The sequence below is a fragment of the Vitis riparia genome, chromosome 19 (assembly GCF_004353265.1).
Source record: "Vitis riparia cultivar Riparia Gloire de Montpellier isolate 1030 chromosome 19, EGFV_Vit.rip_1.0, whole genome shotgun sequence".
Taxonomy (NCBI): domain Eukaryota; kingdom Viridiplantae; phylum Streptophyta; class Magnoliopsida; order Vitales; family Vitaceae; genus Vitis; species Vitis riparia.
This window is the reverse complement of record NC_048449.1, coordinates 2,909,962-2,928,364: the sequence shown is the minus strand read 5'-3', so window position 1 is coordinate 2,928,364 and position 18,403 is coordinate 2,909,962. Positions and strand designations below refer to the sequence as shown.

General features: G+C 34.1%; 2 protein-coding genes across 2 annotated transcripts; both read left to right on the top strand.

Moving 5' to 3' along the window:
- Positions 1 to 1,309: 1,309 nt before the first annotated feature.
- Positions 1,310 to 5,728, top strand: LOC117909175 (phytosulfokine receptor 2). Its single transcript, XM_034823086.1, has one exon. The coding sequence runs from the start codon at positions 2,298 to 2,300 to the stop codon at positions 5,457 to 5,459; it is 3,162 nt and encodes a 1,053-aa protein (XP_034678977.1). The 5' UTR covers positions 1,310 to 2,297; the 3' UTR covers positions 5,460 to 5,728.
- Positions 5,729 to 13,071: 7,343 nt separating this feature from the next.
- LOC117908676 (squamosa promoter-binding-like protein 3) lies at positions 13,072 to 14,589 on the top strand. Its single transcript, XM_034822346.1, has 2 exons — positions 13,072 to 13,571; positions 14,125 to 14,589. The coding sequence occupies exons 1-2, from the start codon at positions 13,183 to 13,185 to the stop codon at positions 14,348 to 14,350; spliced, it is 615 nt and encodes a 204-aa protein (XP_034678237.1). The 5' UTR covers positions 13,072 to 13,182; the 3' UTR covers positions 14,351 to 14,589.
- The last annotated feature ends 3,814 nt before the right edge of the window (positions 14,590 to 18,403 follow it).

Sequence of the window (18,403 nt, the reverse complement as noted above, 5' to 3'; positions counted from 1 at the left end):
AATTATTATAATTTTAGAATTGTCATGTTAAGTCATGTTCTTCTCAATTTAAAAAAAAAAGTATTTTTATAATATTTTCTGGATAAAAAAGTAATTTTTGAAAGAAATAATTAATGAATGCTAATCCAAAAATCCAAATATAATACACTATTGAAGAAGTATTTTCAAAAATAATTTTTAAAAGTAATTTTAAAGGATTGTTTAATGATATTTTATAATACAAATGTTTATACAAAAAATTCATTTGTTTTCTATATTTTTAAATATATTTTAAAAAATATTTTTATATGCAACATTTTATTGAACCAAACAAATCTTAAATAAACCCCTCTATCAATATCGAAGATCAATTTTAATACCATTTATAATGATTTGTACTTAACAATATAGATTGAGAGAAAGACACGTATAAAAATCAGATACTTTCTTAATCGAGAACTTTTAAATGAAATTTTTTAAAAACATCATATTTTCTATTTCTAAAAACATAAAATTATTTTATGTTTTTTTGTTATTGTTTTGTTTTTATTGGAGAACATTTATATGATTTTGATTTGGGAATGTTTTTAAAACCTGTTGTCAAAGAATTGTTATTAAAAATAACTTATTTTCAGAATAAATTATTTTTATCAAAATTTTATTAAACATGTTTTTAGAATTAAAAAACTGTTTTCTATAGAAAAAAAAACACACACAAATTGTTTATATTGCCTTTGATCTTGTAATCCTCTCAGAATCACAAGAATTGGGCAAGAACTCAAAATTTTAGGATGAAATTTGCAATGATGGGAGCATGCATGATTACAAGCGCAGAAACTGCAAGTGGGCATAGGAATGATCTCTCTCCCAGGTATCCAGGCTAGATCGCAACCAAAATGGAGAGAAGCTCAAGTCCTGAATCAAAACCCCACCTCCACCCACTAAATAATGTGTTTTTCAACGAGAGATAAAGAAAGAGACAAATGTTGGTATTGAAATTTGACGCTTAGACCATAGCCACACTAGTAATCTGTGAGAAGTGAGGACAAACTAAGGAAAAAAGAAAAGAAAGAAAAAGGTGGGGAGAGAGAAATTGTCCAAAAAGTCAGCCCTTGTGTGCCATGCCATTTCAAATCACACTCCACACTGACTGCTCCATGTGTTTGTCCAATAAAAAACTAGTTTTGAATAAAGGACAGCCTCCCTTTTCTGTAACACAGTGAGTAATAGACTAATAGTAATGGTGTGTTGAACACTGTTCCTTTGATTTGAAATCTCTTCTTTCTTTTTCCTTCTTTTTCCCTCTTCATTTTTCTTTCTCTAGATTCTGTTTAAAATTTCTAGGGAGAGAGAGAGAGAAAGAGAGGAGGAGTTTGGTTTGGTTTGAAATTGTGGGATGACCCAGTTGTGGAAAAGTGGCTGGCTGCTGGCTGCTACCTGCTACTTGATGTTGGCTTCATAGGGGGCTGTTGCTTCACTTGCAAGTGATGGGTACTGAAATGGGATGTATCTCTGGGGGTGTTCATTGTAAGGCTTTGGTACACAGGTCTAGACTAGAAAAGTTGGTTGCTTTCTTTTCTGCGCTCCTGCTACTCTTCTTTGCTGATCTTTGATCTGGGGATTTGGTGTCAGTTGGCGTTCCTCATTGGGTCTTACTGGTAATTGTTGCTTTACTTGCAAGTTGGGGGTGTTGGTGTTTGTGGTCTCTGAGGTGTTATTGGGATGTGGGCTTGAAGTTTCTTCATATGGTTATCTTCTTCCCCCTTTTTTTTAATAATATTTAATGTATCTTGTTTTCCACTCGGGGATGTGGTAGTTCACCAATATCATATTGTACTTGAGACTAGGGTTCTGGGTTTTATGACTTTGGGGTTATGGTGGGGACTAGGGATCTATGCTGGTCTTACCGGTGATTGTTGCTTCACATGCAAGTTGTTGTTGATAGTTGGGTTTTTTATTTGGTTATGGGTTGAGTTTCTCCATTTGGGTTTTCTTCACTCTTTCTACAAGAGGCAGTCCCTGTTCACTGCAACTAGGGTTTTGAGTTTCCTTGATTTGTGGTCTAGGGATTTGATTTCAGGTGGGAGTTGGTAATCACAGTTGATCTGACGTTTGATAGCTGCTTCACTTGGAACTTGTTGGTTGGGTCTCTTTTGTGGGAGGTGTTTTGGTTTTAGGATGTGAGTATGCAAGTTTCACCATTTGTGTTTCTTCTCACTTCTGAAAAGCAGTGCATGCCCATTACCCATCAGGTTGAACTCAGTTTATAGGGGTGTCTTGGCCTTGATTTGAGTTGGGCATCTCCTTTGATTTCTGCAATGGTGATGCTGGAATTCACTCCAATGACTTTCCTCAAGTGGGCATTGTTGGCTTGTCTTGTTTGTTCCTCTTTAAGCCTTCAAATTCCAAACCTAACCCAATCCTGTGATCCAAATGATTTGCGTGCACTGAAGGAATTTGCAGGAAACCTCACCAATGGGTCAATTTTCTTCCTTTGGTCCAATGATTCTCACTGCTGTAGATGGGATGGTGTTGGTTGTGAGGATTCTAATAATGGGTCGGTTGCTAGTAGAGTCACTAGCTTGATTCTGCCCCACAAAGGCCTCAAAGGAGTGAATTTAACAGCTTTGGGTCGTTTAGATCATCTGAAATTCCTTGATCTTTCAAGCAATCAACTAGATGGTGAATTACCCATGGAGCTCTCAAATCTGCATCAGCTGGAAGTTCTTGATTTGAGCTACAACAAGCTCCTGGGACCAGTTTCAAGATCCCTTCTTGGCTTGAAATCTATAAAGTCACTCAATATTTCAAGCAATTTATTCAGTGGGGATTTCTTGGGAGTTGGAGGGTTTCTGAATCTTGTTGTGTTCAACATAAGCAACAATTTCTTCAATGGCAGTATCAGTTCTCAGTTTTGCAGTTCTTCTAATGCAATTCAGATGATTGATTTGTCAATGAACCATTTCACAGGGGGGCTTGAAGGCTTAGGCAACTGCAGCTTTACATCTCTCCAGAACCTGCATGTGGATTACAATTCTCTTTCAGGCCAGCTTCCAGAGTTTTTGTTTTCATTGCCATCTTTGGAGCAGCTCTCGATCCCCGGCAACAATTTCTCCGGCCATTTAAGCAGAAAATTGAGTAAGCTCCACAGCCTTAAAGCCTTGGTTATATTTGGAAACCGATTCAGGGGTCCAATTCCGAATGTATTTGGGAACCTTACACAACTGGAAATATTAATTGCACACTCAAATTCATTCTATGGGGTGCTGCCTTCAACCTTGGCTTTGTGCTCAAAGCTTCGAGTGCTTGATCTTCGAAACAATTCCCTAACAGGTCGTATTGACCTTAATTTCACTGGGTTGCCACATCTCTTTGCGCTTGATCTTGCCACAAATCATTTTTCTGGTTTCCTGCCAAACACACTCTCTAGTTGCAGGGAATTGAAACTCTTGAGCCTTGCTAAGAATGATTTACGAGGCCCGGTCCCTGAAAGTTTTGCAAACCTCAAATACCTTTCGGTTCTCACGTTGTCGAACAACAGTTTTGTGAACTTGACTGAGGCATTATCTGTACTGCAGCAGTGCAAAAATCTTACCACTCTTATCCTTACTAAGAATTTCCATGGAGAAGAAATTCCCAAGAATGTGAAGGGGTTTGAGAGCTTAATGATTTTCGCACTTGGGTATTGTGCACTTCGTGGCCAAATCCCATATTGGTTATTGAATTGCAAGAAGTTGCAAGTCCTTGATTTGTCGTGGAATCACTTGGATGGGAGTATCCCTCCTTGGATTGGTGAAATGGAGAATTTGTTTTACTTGGACTTCTCTAATAACTCGCTCACAGGACGAATACCGAAAAGCTTGACAGAGCTGAAGAGCCTTATCTTCACAAAATGTAACTCGTCAAATATTACTACTTCTGCAGGCATTCCACTATATGTGAAGCGAAACCAGAGTGCAAATGGTTTGCAATACAACCAGGTCTCAAGTTTCCCTCCATCAATATTCCTGAGCAATAACAGAATTAATGGGACAATTTGGCCTGAAATTGGGAAACTTAAACAGCTCCACGTCTTAGATTTGAGCAGAAACAACATTACAGGTACCATCCCTGACTCCATTTCGAACATGGCAAATTTGGAAGTTCTGGATTTATCATGCAATGACCTGCGTGGGGAGATCCCTTCATCATTGAACAAGCTCACTTTCCTATCAAAGTTCAGTGTGGCTGACAATCAGTTGCGTGGAATGATTCCCACTGGGGGGCAGTTCCTGAGCTTTCCCAACTCGAGCTTTGAGGGTAACCCTGGCCTCTGTGGCGAAGTGTTTATTCCTTGTGACACTGATGATACTATGGACCCGAAACCAGAGATCAGAGCAAGTTCGAATGGTAAATTTGGTCAAGGCAGTATCTTTGGAATAACAATCAGTGTAGGAGTTGGGATTGCTTTACTTCTGGCAGTTGTTTGGCTTAGAATGTCAAGGAGAGATGTGGGGGATCCAATCGTTGATCTGGATGAGGAAATCAGCCGGCCACACAGGCTATCTGAAGTGCTTGGGTCTTCAAAGCTGGTCCTGTTTCAGAATTCAGGTTGCAAGGATCTCTCAGTAGCAGACTTGTTGAAGTCAACAAACAATTTCAACCAAGCAAATATAATTGGTTGTGGTGGATTTGGTCTGGTTTACAAAGCCAACCTTCCTGATGGCACAAGGGCTGCAATCAAGAGGCTTTCTGGGGATTGCGGGCAGATGGAGCGCGAGTTTCGAGCTGAAGTGGAAGCCCTCTCAAGAGCTCAGCATAAGAATCTTGTTTCTCTTCAAGGCTATTGCCGGCATGGTAATGATAGATTGTTAATTTACTCCTACATGGAGAATGGAAGCTTGGACTATTGGCTGCATGAAAGAGTTGATGGAGGTTCATTTCTTACATGGGACACAAGACTCAAGATTGCTCAAGGAGCAGGTCGGGGATTAGCTTACTTGCACAAGGTTTGTGAGCCAAGTGTAGTTCATCGAGACATTAAATCTAGCAACATTCTTTTGGATGAAACATTTGAAGCTCATTTAGCAGATTTTGGTCTCTCAAGGCTACTTCGGCCTTATGATACTCATGTAACAACGGATTTGGTTGGGACTTTGGGTTATATTCCTCCTGAATATAGTCAGACATTAACAGCAACCTTCAAAGGTGATGTTTACAGCTTTGGTGTTGTTCTTCTCGAGCTTCTTACTGGTAGGAGGCCTGTGGAAGTATGCAAAGGAAAAAATTGTAGGGACTTGGTGTCATGGGTGTTTCAGATGAAATCAGAGAAGAAAGAGGAGCAGATTATGGATTCATCGGTTTGGGATAAGGATCGTGAGAAGCAGTTCTTAGAAGTGCTTGGTATTGCCTGTAGATGTATAGACCAAGATCCAAGGCAGAGACCCTCAATCGATCAAGTTGTCTCATGGCTTGATGCTGTTGGAAAGGAGGGCGTGTAACAGCAAATTTCATTTCTGTGTTTTCCTCTTCTGGAGCTCAGCTTCCTTTGGGATTTACATCATGTATAACTGTAAAGCAACAGGATTTAAAGTTTCTATGAGTTTGGGGGGCATTTCTTTATAAACAATCCTTTGGTACTGTATACTGACAGGCTTGAACTTTGTATACCTAGGCCAGTTTGGCCATTTCTTCCACCTAAAATGACCATTATAGATTGTCTAAATTTCTTATAAAATCTTCATCAATTGGGGGCATTTTCAATGTCTTGTGAAAACGAAAGCCTTCCATTGTTTATAGCATTTGAAATTAGCTCATTTTCTTTCTTCCTTTCTTAGCATATGGATTGAGTCTAGCTGATCAAATGTGTAAGATTATTTTTAGATTTCATGGATTATAGTTCCATTTCTCTACTGTTATTTCTGGTTCATGAATGCAACCTTCATTTTCTGTTCGCAGGACTTAATTAGGCATCTTGTCATACTCAAATCTGGTAAAAGTCGGGAAGTTCAGGTGAGCTTTTCCTCAATGTTTGTTGTAAACTAGACTCTGGACCTCTGGTAAATGCATGAATGGTAGTATGACTGAAAGCAGAGTATTTTGTTTCTGATTTCTTTTACCATTGTTGCTTCAGTTTTTTTGTTCCTTTGTAGTCTTCCATATTAACAACCCCAATCCACCTTATTTTGCAGAAGGCCTTGGACACAGATCTTAAACCTACAACATCTTGCAGATGCTCTGAAATGTCATAATCAGGGCCTGTTCAGCAGCACAAGGAGCTTGTAAAAAGATCGATATCTGCAAAACCCCAGAAGGCATGGTTGCTTTTTCTCTTTTATCTCCCTTGTGAATACCCTGTCTTTCATATATTGGTCTTGATGTTGCTGATTCAAGGAAAGCATATTTTAATTGTTTTAAGTTTTCACTTGTTTTCTAAAAGTTGCTTTAAAAAATAATTACACCAAATGGAGTATGATTAAAAATAAAACATTATAAATAAAAAATTATTTTTTAGAAATATTTGAAAATAAAGAAAACATGTTAGAGATAATTTTCATAGAACTGTTTTCAGAAATTATTCTTAAAAACTATGTTTTGAAAACTGTTTCCAAAAACGATCCAAAACAGGCCCAAAATTGCACTCCTGTTGATGATCTTGTTATCCACCTTATTATTAACAGACAGAGGAACTGAGATAACTGAGATCAAATCAAAGGACATTTAAAAAATCATGTTTGCTTGGTGAGAAAAGAAAACTGAAAACCAATTGTTGTCATGCCATGCAATTTTCTTATCTTAAGGGAAGAAGCAAGAAACTGTTTCTTGTTTGGTTCAAAGAGATCCCTGTGAATGAGACATGGGATTCTTCCTATTGAAAAGGGAAAATCACACATTGGATTCTCTCCCTCTGACAATTATAGCTAAAGCAAGTTATCAATAGTTGAATGGAACTAAGGGAAGCTTATCCTAACATGCTTGTTAAGTGCTTATTATTTCTCTTTTTATGGTTAGGTGAAGGAGGTTTGAGACAAGGAGATCCTCTTTTGACTTTGCATGCAATGGCCAATAGCCCGCATACCGAATTCTGATGTGAAATCAACTCCACATTTTCTGCATGCGGGTTATTCTCATGGATCGTTTTCCTCGAAATTGGTAAGAATGGACTTAAAGTTACTTTTGAAAAAAGAAAGTGATTCCTTTGGTTTGGTTTAAGAATAAAATGCTAGCAAAGATAACTTTGTAGATGGAAAAAGTTGTTCTGATAAGATTGAAACCCCAGAAAAACCAAGGCCTATGGTGTCGAAAACCTGTCCTATTAGGGGCAGGGTAGGTACCCAAAAATCCATTCCTACTTTTCTTTCATATGTTCTCTAGAAAAGGCTCAAGCATATTGTGAAATATGTCAAAAGAAAAGTTAGATGGTAGGTTGAATCCATGACTAAATGCAGTTGGTTCCAAGTTTGGTGCCTAAAATGTTTGGGCTAAGATAAGTGTTGGGATGTGGGCTAAGATTTGGGCCATTTAAATCCCATACAACATTGGGCGAATTAGGGCTTGGGTTCTAGATGGGTGGTTCAAAGTACCCAACCCAAAATATTTTATGTCGGGAATATCTTCTAAAAACATTACCAAACGGGTTCTAAGTAAGTGTTTCTTCTAAAAATTATTTATTTATTATGTAATATTAAAAAAGCACTTTTACCAAAATCATTTACAAATGGTCGCAAATTGTGTCATATTTAGAGTGCATTTGGTAGTGATTCTGGAAAGTATTTCTAGTCTTTTTAACACTTGAAAATTTTTATATTTTAAGTATCAGAAAGACTAGAAACACTTCTAAGAATCACTGTCAAACGCACTCTTAAAAAATTAAATTTAAATTTTATTCAAATGCATCAATTGGTGGTAATTATAAATAACGGTCAAACTATGGTATCAAATGATACATTGAGGTGCCATCGATCAAATGGTGTCACATATGCACTCCCCGATTCCATTTGTTTGTGCCTTTATACCTTGGTCTTATAAGTTTGTATCCTCATTCGACAGTTTAGATTTTGTCATACATATTCACCGATTCAATCGAGGAATTCAGTAGTAATTTGCATTTTCCTAAAATTAATGGAGTTGTATGGATGAAAAATCAATGAATCCAATGCCCTGTCTATTTCTTATCCCTAAATAACAAGATAATGTTGGAAAGATGATAGAAATGTGAGATTCTAACAAGGTGGAGGAAGTACCCCATTGGAAAGTGACTGAATGGGGCTCAAATGGAGAAGGTCTTTATCACCAATTCGTCTTCTACTCACCACCATCATACACTTTTCAATATGGACTAGCATGTGAATATATTTTTGTTAAGTTTGGTCCCTGTGCTCTGCAAAACACCAAATTCTTTGGCCCACAGATACAACTTTCTTTGGCCCATATCACTTGGGGTTTCCTCTATCTACATTTGGATAATAACTAGGCCCACAGATAGGGCCCATTTGGAGGTCATTTTCTTCGAAATGTAGGCCCGGTTTGGAGAGTATTATTTTTAAATATGTTTGATGAACTTTTGATTAAAAAAAAAAAGGTTTTTAAAAATAATTTTTAGATGTTTTTGTAAAGTATTTTGAGCAACAATTAAAAGAATAGAAAACATTTTCAAAAGTTTTGCATGGTACATAAGTGCGTGTACTAACAAGCTAAGAATTGAGTTCTCAAACAAAAATTTAGTTCATAAAAATAATTAAGAACCGTTTCAAACTTTTTTTTTTTTTTTTAACTCATAGAATTTGACACTTTTATTATAAACATTTTTGTGGAGAAACAATTATGCCACCTTTTTTTTATTTTTTATTTTTACTGGTTGAAATGTGAATAGAGCTAAATGTTATGAAGTCTACGATTATGTTTGGTTTCTAGAAAATTTGAGGAAAAATGTAAAGGAAAGAAAATAGAAATAAAAAGTATAAGAAAAAAAAAGATTTAAAATTAGTAAATTATTTTTAAATGTTACTTTAAACTCATTTCACTTATTTTTTTATTATATAAAGATTAAATAATTTTAAAATGTATAAATTTCTAATTAATTTTAATTATATTTGATTTTTTTTTTCATATTTTTCATAAAAAAACCAAACATTAAAAAACCATTTTTCTTAATTTTTTTCTTTCCTTATTATTTTCAAAGAACCAAACATATCTAAATATTAATAGTAACTTGTTGATTTTTATTTTTTAACATTTAATAAAGATAAAATATTTTTTAAAAAATAATTTAATACTTAATACTATTAAGTAGTGATTAGTTTTAAATTTTATTTAAAATTAAGTTTTAAAAAAAACAAATACCACCTAAATGCATAGTTAAATTTTGGTTTATGTTTAAAAATTTTTGAATTTAATTTTTATTTTTTTTCATTTCTTTAGTAAATATTTATAAGAAAACTCTATTTCTAAATTTGTTTGAGAAATAAGAGAGAAAATGGTAAAAACCAAAACTTTTCTAAGTTGTATTCAACTTTGATCTTAAGCACAATTTTTTGGGTTTTTAATATTTCTAAAAGGTATCAAAAAAGGAAAAAAAAATGTTAAAGAAAACAATTTTCTCATAGTTGTAATATGAAAATTATTAAAGATATCAAATATAATTAAAATTAATTAAAATTTTATACATTTTTAAATTATTAGATTTTTATATAAAAATTTTAAAATAAGTTAAATAAGTTTAAAGTGGAATATAAAAATAATTTTAGACTTTCAACCTATTTTTAAATTTTATTTCATATTTATTTATTTTATATATTTTCTCTTTATTTTTTTTCCTTATATTTTTTCTCAATTTTTTGGAAACCAAATATACCCATTGGTATAAATTTATATGAGAAATTGAGCATATTCAAACATATCATGAAAATATATATATATATATATATATATATATATATATATATATATATATATATATATATATATAAATATATAATTGTCATAGGAAGCTTATTTTATGGAGAGGTGATATGGCTTAAAAAATTTTACCCACCACCAAATATAAAAAAATAAATAAACATAAAAGTAGTACATGTGAGTGTGAGGTATGGGTACCTGACTACTGAGTACTGAGAGCGTACATTACAAATTTACAACTAGGCTGACTTTTCATATGGTACAGTTGCTCAAGGGAGCCATGTGAAATGATGGGTGTTGGGTCATGTCAATTGCACAATTTTGTCCTCCTCCTATTCATAATAATTGCTGCAACATAACAACATTTCATGCCAAAACTTCTTTCTCTCTCTCTCTCTCTCCCCCTCTCTCTCCCCAGTCCCCCCCCCCCCTCCCATGCCCCAATCTTTATAACTTTGTCCATTTACTTATGACCCTGTCTTCTCCATGTTAGTACTTAGGACTACTCTCTTTCTCCAACCTTCCCCTTCCTGTTTCTCTTTGTACCCTTCTTTCATAATCTCATCTCAACTACTTGTTGCCTTTCAACAAAATCAGGCTAAGCTCTGCATCTAATTCCCCCATTTGGGAGATTGCATAGCCCACTGAATCACACCATATACTGCAATTATGACCAATTAACCATTGTTTTTCATGATTGATCATGTGTGTGAGTTTTTTCACTGACCCATCATGAAAAATTTGGACAATTAAATGGATATCAAAACGCCTTGAGTTAGAGTTATAACACATGGCCCATCCTTTCAATGAAACAGATACGGGATTTCATTGAATTCTTAAGAGAGATGATATTAGAGGATGTTGGTAGTACAGATCCAAGATGTGGCAAAGAGAAGAGGAGAGGAGAGGAGAGAGATGAATAAAAGCCAAGGGGCTAGGGATTAATAAAGAAAGGAGTAGCATAGGACACTGTGCTGCACTGCTGTGTCCAACTCAGAGACTTCAATTTTGTGAAACATTGGTGCTGTACGGCCCTTCTAAAGGGGGGTCCCTCCATTACTGAGCTGTTCCTCTCAACTACTCCCTTGCCCCTCTTACTTAGGGTTTTGGCTTCTGCCCATTGAGATCTCCCCTATTTCTTGGAGGTGCAAGCTCATTCTAGATATCAGAAAGTAGGATACAGTAAATGTTTCTACAATAATTTTGGATTGATATTAACATGATGCCAGACTCTTGTAATCAGTTTGAAATTTGTTTGTAACATCGATTTTTAAAATTAAATAATTTTAGAAAGTATTTTTAATTTTTAATTTTTTAAATATTTAAAAAGTTAAAATACTTTTTAAAATCAATATAAAACTTACTTTTAATTAAAAAAATATTTTTTCACATGGGTTTGTAAATGAAATTATTTTTAATAAAACCAATTTTTGGGAATTGTTTTGAAGATATTCTATAAAGTTTTAGAAAATAATGTTACAAAATAGGTTATTGATTTTCAAAAAAAATACTTGAGATTAGTTTGATGTGGATGAAACCCACCAAGCAGTTGGGATTGTGCTGGTGGGTTTGGTACCAGTTTGCCAGCAATGATATAAATCTTGCACAAAACTCAATTCCCATACAAGGGTACATGGCCCCTACCCACTATTATTTTCTACCATTTGTACGGCTCTTTACTTTTTTTTTTTTTTTCATTTTTTTACTTGGAGCTGAATTTTATATACTTCGTTCAATCAAAATCACTCTTACTTATAAGTTTATAACACATTTTAAATATATTTATATTAAATAAAATAATAATTATAAATGATATCATAGCAAATCATTAATTCAAAGTCGATCACCAATTATAAAACATATATTTGGTTATGTAATTTTGTGATGTAATATTTACGTAAAGTTTTAAAATCATGAAATTTGTTGAATTTATGATTATCTATGTATATAAAGATTATAGGAAAAGGTTGCCTAAGGATAAGGTCTTATCCCCACCTTATCACGAACCCTTTATTAATATGTGAAAATAACATGATGGTAGTGATATTGAGAAGGTGGAAGATTCACTTTTGGTAATGAAATATTTTATAGTTATAAGCAATAATGCTTTATTTTTGCCACAAAAATTCCATAAAGAAGAAAAAATTGAATTGATATCTTTTATTAGGTCTAGTATTAAAAAGATGAAGTGGAATAAATATAATTAAAAGTTAAAATTATTTAAAATTTATATTTTCTTTAAGTAAAGAAGAAAAATAAATAAATTTAGAAAAGTATTTGAAAAAATTTTATTAAGTTTAAGTTTATATGTTATTTTTCCTATTATATTTTTCTTCGTTTCATATCTTCTTTAAAACTTTTCAAGAACATGACCAAACCTAAAAATTCAACAAAACTAAGATACATTGTTGAATAATTACTCCAAAGACCATGCTAATGTAAGGACTCTAATTAAATGCCTCCTAATTAATTACGATCTTTAGTAAATTAAGTCATCCAATCATTCTTAACTAAATCACCTAAAAATACAAAATCAAATAATTTCTCGTATCCCTTGCATTATAACAAGAGTAATACCAAGGAATTACTCATCCTTCAAATTCTAGTTAGAGCATATCTTGATAGACATGTAACATATATAATATTAATTTAATAAAAAAAGAAAAAGAAAATTGAAGTCATGACCCCTCTAAGGCTAAATTATATACTAAGATTAATGTTTTAGATTTTATGCACATGCCGTAACTCTTTTTTTCGTGTCGAGAATGAATATCAGGCTCATCCTTTGCATGGCAAGGCGAGTAATACCAAGGAATTACTCATCATTTATATTCCAGTAAGAGTCGTATCCCAATTTGCTTCTCCAACAGACATATAACATGTATAATATTAATTTTATGAAAAAAAGAAAATCTGGTCTCAGTCTTGACCTCTCCGCCAAATTAAATACTAAGATTAATGTATTGCATTTTATCCACATGCTTTCCTTTTTGTTTGGAGAATGAACATCTCACTGGGCAACTGCAAATACATTCAGTAAAAGGTGACAAAGGAATTCAGAGGGAATTACAAAAATGAAAAATGAGCAGAGCCCCTCTTGTTTAAAGTCCTTTAACCATCATTCACTGTGTCACTAACCTAGACTGACAAATACCCACACGCAAAAAAACACAAAAACACGGAGAAATATGGAGCAGCTGGTCTTGTGGTCCTCACACCCTCACTTCTCCTCTTTTTTGACCTTTTTCCATCATATGCCTCCACCAACTTTTTCCTTCTTCTTCTTCTTCTTCTTCTTCCTCCTCCTCCTTACCAGCCTCTCATACAATGGAATCCAAGTCTTCTACCACCCCAAAAGCCCTGGAAACCAAGTTTGCTTTCAAAGAAAAAGTTGCGCCAAAGCAAGAGACTGGTGCAATTGACTTTGACTTTGAAGAAGAAGAAGATGATGATGATGATTACCCTTATGGTGGTAGGGCGCTGTTTAAGGATGATGATGGTATTAACAAGAAGAAGAAAACGGTGGCTGCTGTGTCAGGTAGCCGGAGTGGTGGTGGTGGGGTGGGGTCGCCCTGCTGCCAGGCGGAGAAGTGTGGGGCTGACTTGACTGATGCCAAGCGGTATCATCGACGGCATAAGGTCTGTGAGGTTCATGCCAAGGCAGCGGTGGCTGAGGTGGCCGGGCTCCGGCAGCGGTTTTGCCAGCAATGCAGCAGGTCTTGAGGAACCCTACTTGGTTTTTTAGCTAACTATATATATTTATATATCTGTTTGTTTCCAAGGAAAGTATTCCCAGAAAGTTTTAATTTCATGGGAAAGAATTTAATTTTGGTTTAGGGTTTCATTTACTTGGACTGATATTTTATGGACTTTTTTTTTTTGGGTTTTCCATACATTTTTTTCAGCATTGAATTGAATGCAGTCCCCTATTCAATTCTATGTTGTATGCAAATAAACTTGCGTTCCTGTTTGTTTTGATGGAAAATATGGGCATGTCCTATATTAATTTACCTCAGTTACCTTTCTTCAACAAAAAAACTACTTTCACTGAACCCCAAATTTTCCCTGAAGATTTTCTGTTCAAACAAATGAATCCAATGTTGTAAAACTTTCCCTTTTTTTCTCTGCAATTTATATATGTTGGAGTTTGATTTTCACACTCTTGAAACCGATGAATCCTGTGTTTTTGGCATCATTTCATGATGATAATTGAAAATCTGCAGATGGTTTTTATATTTCATCCATGTATGATGATCAGTTCTTTCACAGGTTCCATGAGTTGTCTGAGTTTGATGAAGCCAAGAGGAGTTGCCGGAGGCGGTTGGCCGGCCACAATGAGCGGCGGAGGAAGGGTGCATCGGAGTCTCAGAATGCAGAAGGGTCAGGCGGGAAAGAGAAGGAAAATCAGTGCAGGCAAGCCGAGGAAAGAGCTGCGGGCAGAGTTGAGATCAACCTCCCTGGAACCTCTTCTTATAAGCATTTCCAGATCAGATGAAAAAAAAAAGGGAAAGGAAAAAATTCGAAGTGTTTTTGCTCCCTCTCTTCTGTCATCATCCTATATCAATTTGGCCTTTGATCTTTGGCCTCTCTTCCCCCTTTGAGTGATTTGTGTTTAGGATTTGTGGGCTATTTGCATGTGGATTAGGCCTTCTGGGTTGGTGTGTGATTATGTGCCATGTACTTCTATGGTTAATAATGATTAATAAATTAGAGTCCTTTTTGGGTTTTTTGAAATCATTTCTATTATAAAATGCATTTAAAAATAGAAAGAAAAAAAATCAAACATCTAACAAAAAATTAAAAAATTACTTATTGTACTTCATGAAGAAATTCTTTATATAAGGTGATTCTTTTAAAAATATTTTTACTATGATTGAACGTACCAGGTACAAAGAATGACCTATTCAAGTCGACAAGTACTATCAACCCATTAGCCTTATCATTTCAAATACCTCGCTAAGTTTGGGAATTAGTGGCCGATCCCATAATTTGATTTTTGGCATTCACACAAAATTAAGCTCATGGCTCAAGAGCACATCTAAACCTACTAAAATAGAAAACAGTTCTTGAAAACTCATAAGAGATCAAGAGGTTGAACTCGGGCATTTGGGAAACAAGGCTAGATAAAGTCCATCAGGTCACTTGAAAAGCCCATAAGGCACAAACACCAAGGGTTGCGACAAGATGCGTACAAGGAACATCCGAAAATGAATTTTGTTCTATCCCATCAATAGAAGGCCCCTCATGCTAATCAAGCACACACCACTTAGCATAGGCCTAACCAACCAATGATAAGCTCTACATGATCCCCGACGTTTAAACCCCTAACATGCCACTTCCCAAGGGTAAGTTAACTCCTTCAACCAATCAAAGCCTAGGACAAGAAGCCTATAAAAAGAAAGAGGACTAAGAATGATAGAAAAGGTAATATGTTTTTTCTCCACAATCTGCACACTCTTTCATTTTCTCCTCATTTATTTATGCTTTTACTTCTCTCTCTCTTCCTCTCCCTTCTCATGGGTCATTTCAATTTTCATATCTCCCCCCCTATATACCTCACCATCCCCCTTACTTGTGGGTCCTTTTCCATTTAGGGCTATGCCATGGCTACTCCACTCATTTCTACTTTACTCCTTCTCTTTCCTTAAAAGTACATTTATTAATTTGAAATAGTTTGTTTTTTTAGATTTTTCTCTTTGTTGATTTCATACATTTGCTTGAGATGTATGTTTTCTTTCTACATTGTTTCAAAAAAAAAAAAACGCGGGATAAAGTAATGGGTTTATATGTTCACTTTTTGTTAAGCATAAATTTAAGGGTTTTTCTTAAATTTGTTAGTCTATTCCTCTTTGATTTTGAACTCTGAAAACACATTGGTCTACCAAAGAAGATAACTAGTTGAATTGAAAAAAAAAATGTCTTTAATTAGATTTCTTCACTATTTTATTTTGATGTTTTGCTCTACTTGTTAAGATTTTGAAGCATGATGTTGTGGCAAATGCTCTATTTCTATAGTGTAAAAAACTATTCTTGTGGTTCTTGTCGTATATGTACTTTTAAGCATAAGTCTAGTGGAAAAGTGACAAATGTGTTGACCAATTTGGTGTTTTAAAGAGTTGAATCAGAATCAGAGAAATAGAATTTGTCCCCATTTTGATTTCTCATCCCTGGTGATTGGAAGAAACATTCCATTTGTCCCACAAAGGAAAATGAATTTGTTTCCTTAAACCCCCCAATGAGAGATATTAGAGGTGCTATTGAAGTCTTTTTCCATGAGTAGTGTTGGAAGAATGGTTTGATTTCTTTTCTAAAATTCAAAACCCCTCTTTTAGAGTAGTTTTGGCTTCTATCATAAAGTGAAAACAATACTTCTTTTATGAGCATTCATGTCAATTATTCTCATTTTGTGTTGCTTAACTTTTAAGTAATGGAACCAATCTGATATACATGAATAGTCATTCTTTTCTATTAATGACAAAATTGGAGATCGTCGTAGCCTTTGCCAATTACGTATCTAGTTTTTCAGTAGTTTAGGAATTTTTTTTTTCTTATTTGTAGTTCTCTTCCCAAGGGATAGGAAGTTGGTTTAACTGAAAACCTCAATTTTCATCAAACAATTTGCATCCCTTGCCTATCTACAATTTCCATTTTTCTTGTATAGATTGAGAAGAAAACCTCTATTCTCCCTTGAAGGTGAACCAACATTAAGAAGCACCTTATCAAGGTCTGAACCCAATTTTTTTTTTACTAAATCATAAGTGACATTTCCTAAATTTGGAACCCAGTTGGTCCTGCAATGCAAACCACAACATTCAAATAGTAATCTCTAACAAAAGTCATGGAAAAGAATGATTCCAACTGAGGACTGAAATATTACTCACAACTAAAATATTATGTGAGATGATGCTTATGCATAGCCAAAATACTTTTGTCATATGCTTTCTATAAGTAAGGATGGCCCTTTAGAACTTCATTTATACCTAGATATAGATGCAAGGAAAAGTAATATGACATGGACTCATCATTAGTTCTTAAAATTTAGGCAGGAATAACCAAAGTGTTTGAACTCATTGGAAATCATGTGCATTATGCAATATCTTTGATCAATAATCCATTTAAAAGAATTCAATGAAAAATGGAGTGTAAGTTTTATCCAAATGCAAATTTCTAAAAACTGTTTATAAGGTGATGAAAAAAAATGTTGTACAATGGTCTCTATTTCTCTTTATATATATATATATATATAGTATAAACTTATGAATTTTAATAAGTAAATTCATGATTGTTATTTGAATTTTTTTTGTATTTATTTTTCGGACAAGGAAAAAAGAACTTAGATTTGCAATTTGGTATAACTCCAAAAGTGATCATCCTAGAAAGAAAACAACTCATCTTCAATGACAAATATTGAAGAATCTAATGAGAAGATTTGTATTTTTGGTACTATTTGGTATGTTAATGTGTTGATGATTCTTGTATATGAGTAAGTATAATATTTTCCATGCCAACACACATTTCATTATATATACAATAATATTTAATATTGTTAACATCACTTTTTTATGTTCATGTAGTGATGATTGTGGTATGTTTTTTTTTATCAAATTTGTGGAATACCTTATGCACAACCATCCAATGGATACACTGAGAGGCAAGTGGATGGATTGGTTTCGTGAGAATATGGCAATGGAGTTATTTTTCAATAAAGAACTTCCTATGTGATCCCATTGTAAATGAATAGTGGAAGATGTTTCTATGTAATAACATCGAAGTTTTTTGTTTAGCAAATTCCTATGTTATATCACGTATTTAAATAGTTACATGTTTTTCGTACATCCAGAGAAATGAATGGTTGCAATTTTATTTTTTTTTATAAATGTGACTGTGTTATGATTGTTAACAGGTTTAAATTTATTGTAGTAAGCATAATAATAGAAACTTATATTTCAATGTAGTTCAGATCATATTTTTTTAGCTCAAACTTAATGAGTGTTAAGTTACTTGTAAAAGAAACTTGACCCAAGTGCAGTTCAGGTGAATATCCTCAATTAAAACTTAACTCCTACTAAGTTCTTTATTAAAAAAACTTAATTTCAGTGTAGGAATGCAAAAGTTGCATGACAATGATCACGGGATATCATATCCAAGCTACAAGTGTGTGTGTTGAATGATAGTTCCTTATTTGAAATAGATCAAAATTTCCCAACTTGATTGCACGAAGTCGCCACTTGCATTCTTTATTGACACATCCAACGTGTGATAACTTGGTCAAAGATTTTAATGTTTTGAATTGAAACTTTCTTTTCAAAGCAATCATGCACAACTTCTTATGCAATTCTTTCTTATCGGAGTATATTAGGTGCTCTTCTATGTGGTCATCACCAATTTCACTATAACCAACTATAAATGGTTCCATTACTACATATTCCATTACATCAATTTGCATCACTTGGCTATCCTCATTCGGGTTAACATTCATTCCACCATCTTCATCATCCTTGTTCATATTCAAGTTATGAGAATCAAAACAATTAAGTGGATCATAGTT

Excerpts from the sequence above, each read along its gene's own strand:
- LOC117909175 (XM_034823086.1), top strand. The coding sequence starts at position 2,298 with ATGGTGATGCTGGAATTCACTCCAATGACTTTCCTCAAGTGGGCATTG.
- LOC117908676 (XM_034822346.1), top strand. The coding sequence starts at position 13,183 with ATGGAATCCAAGTCTTCTACCACCCCAAAAGCCCTGGAAACCAAGTTT. Across the intron at positions 13,572-14,124 it reads TTTTGCCAGCAATGCAGCAG|GTTCCATGAGTTGTCTGAGT; the intron begins GTCTTGAGGAAC and ends GTTCTTTCACAG.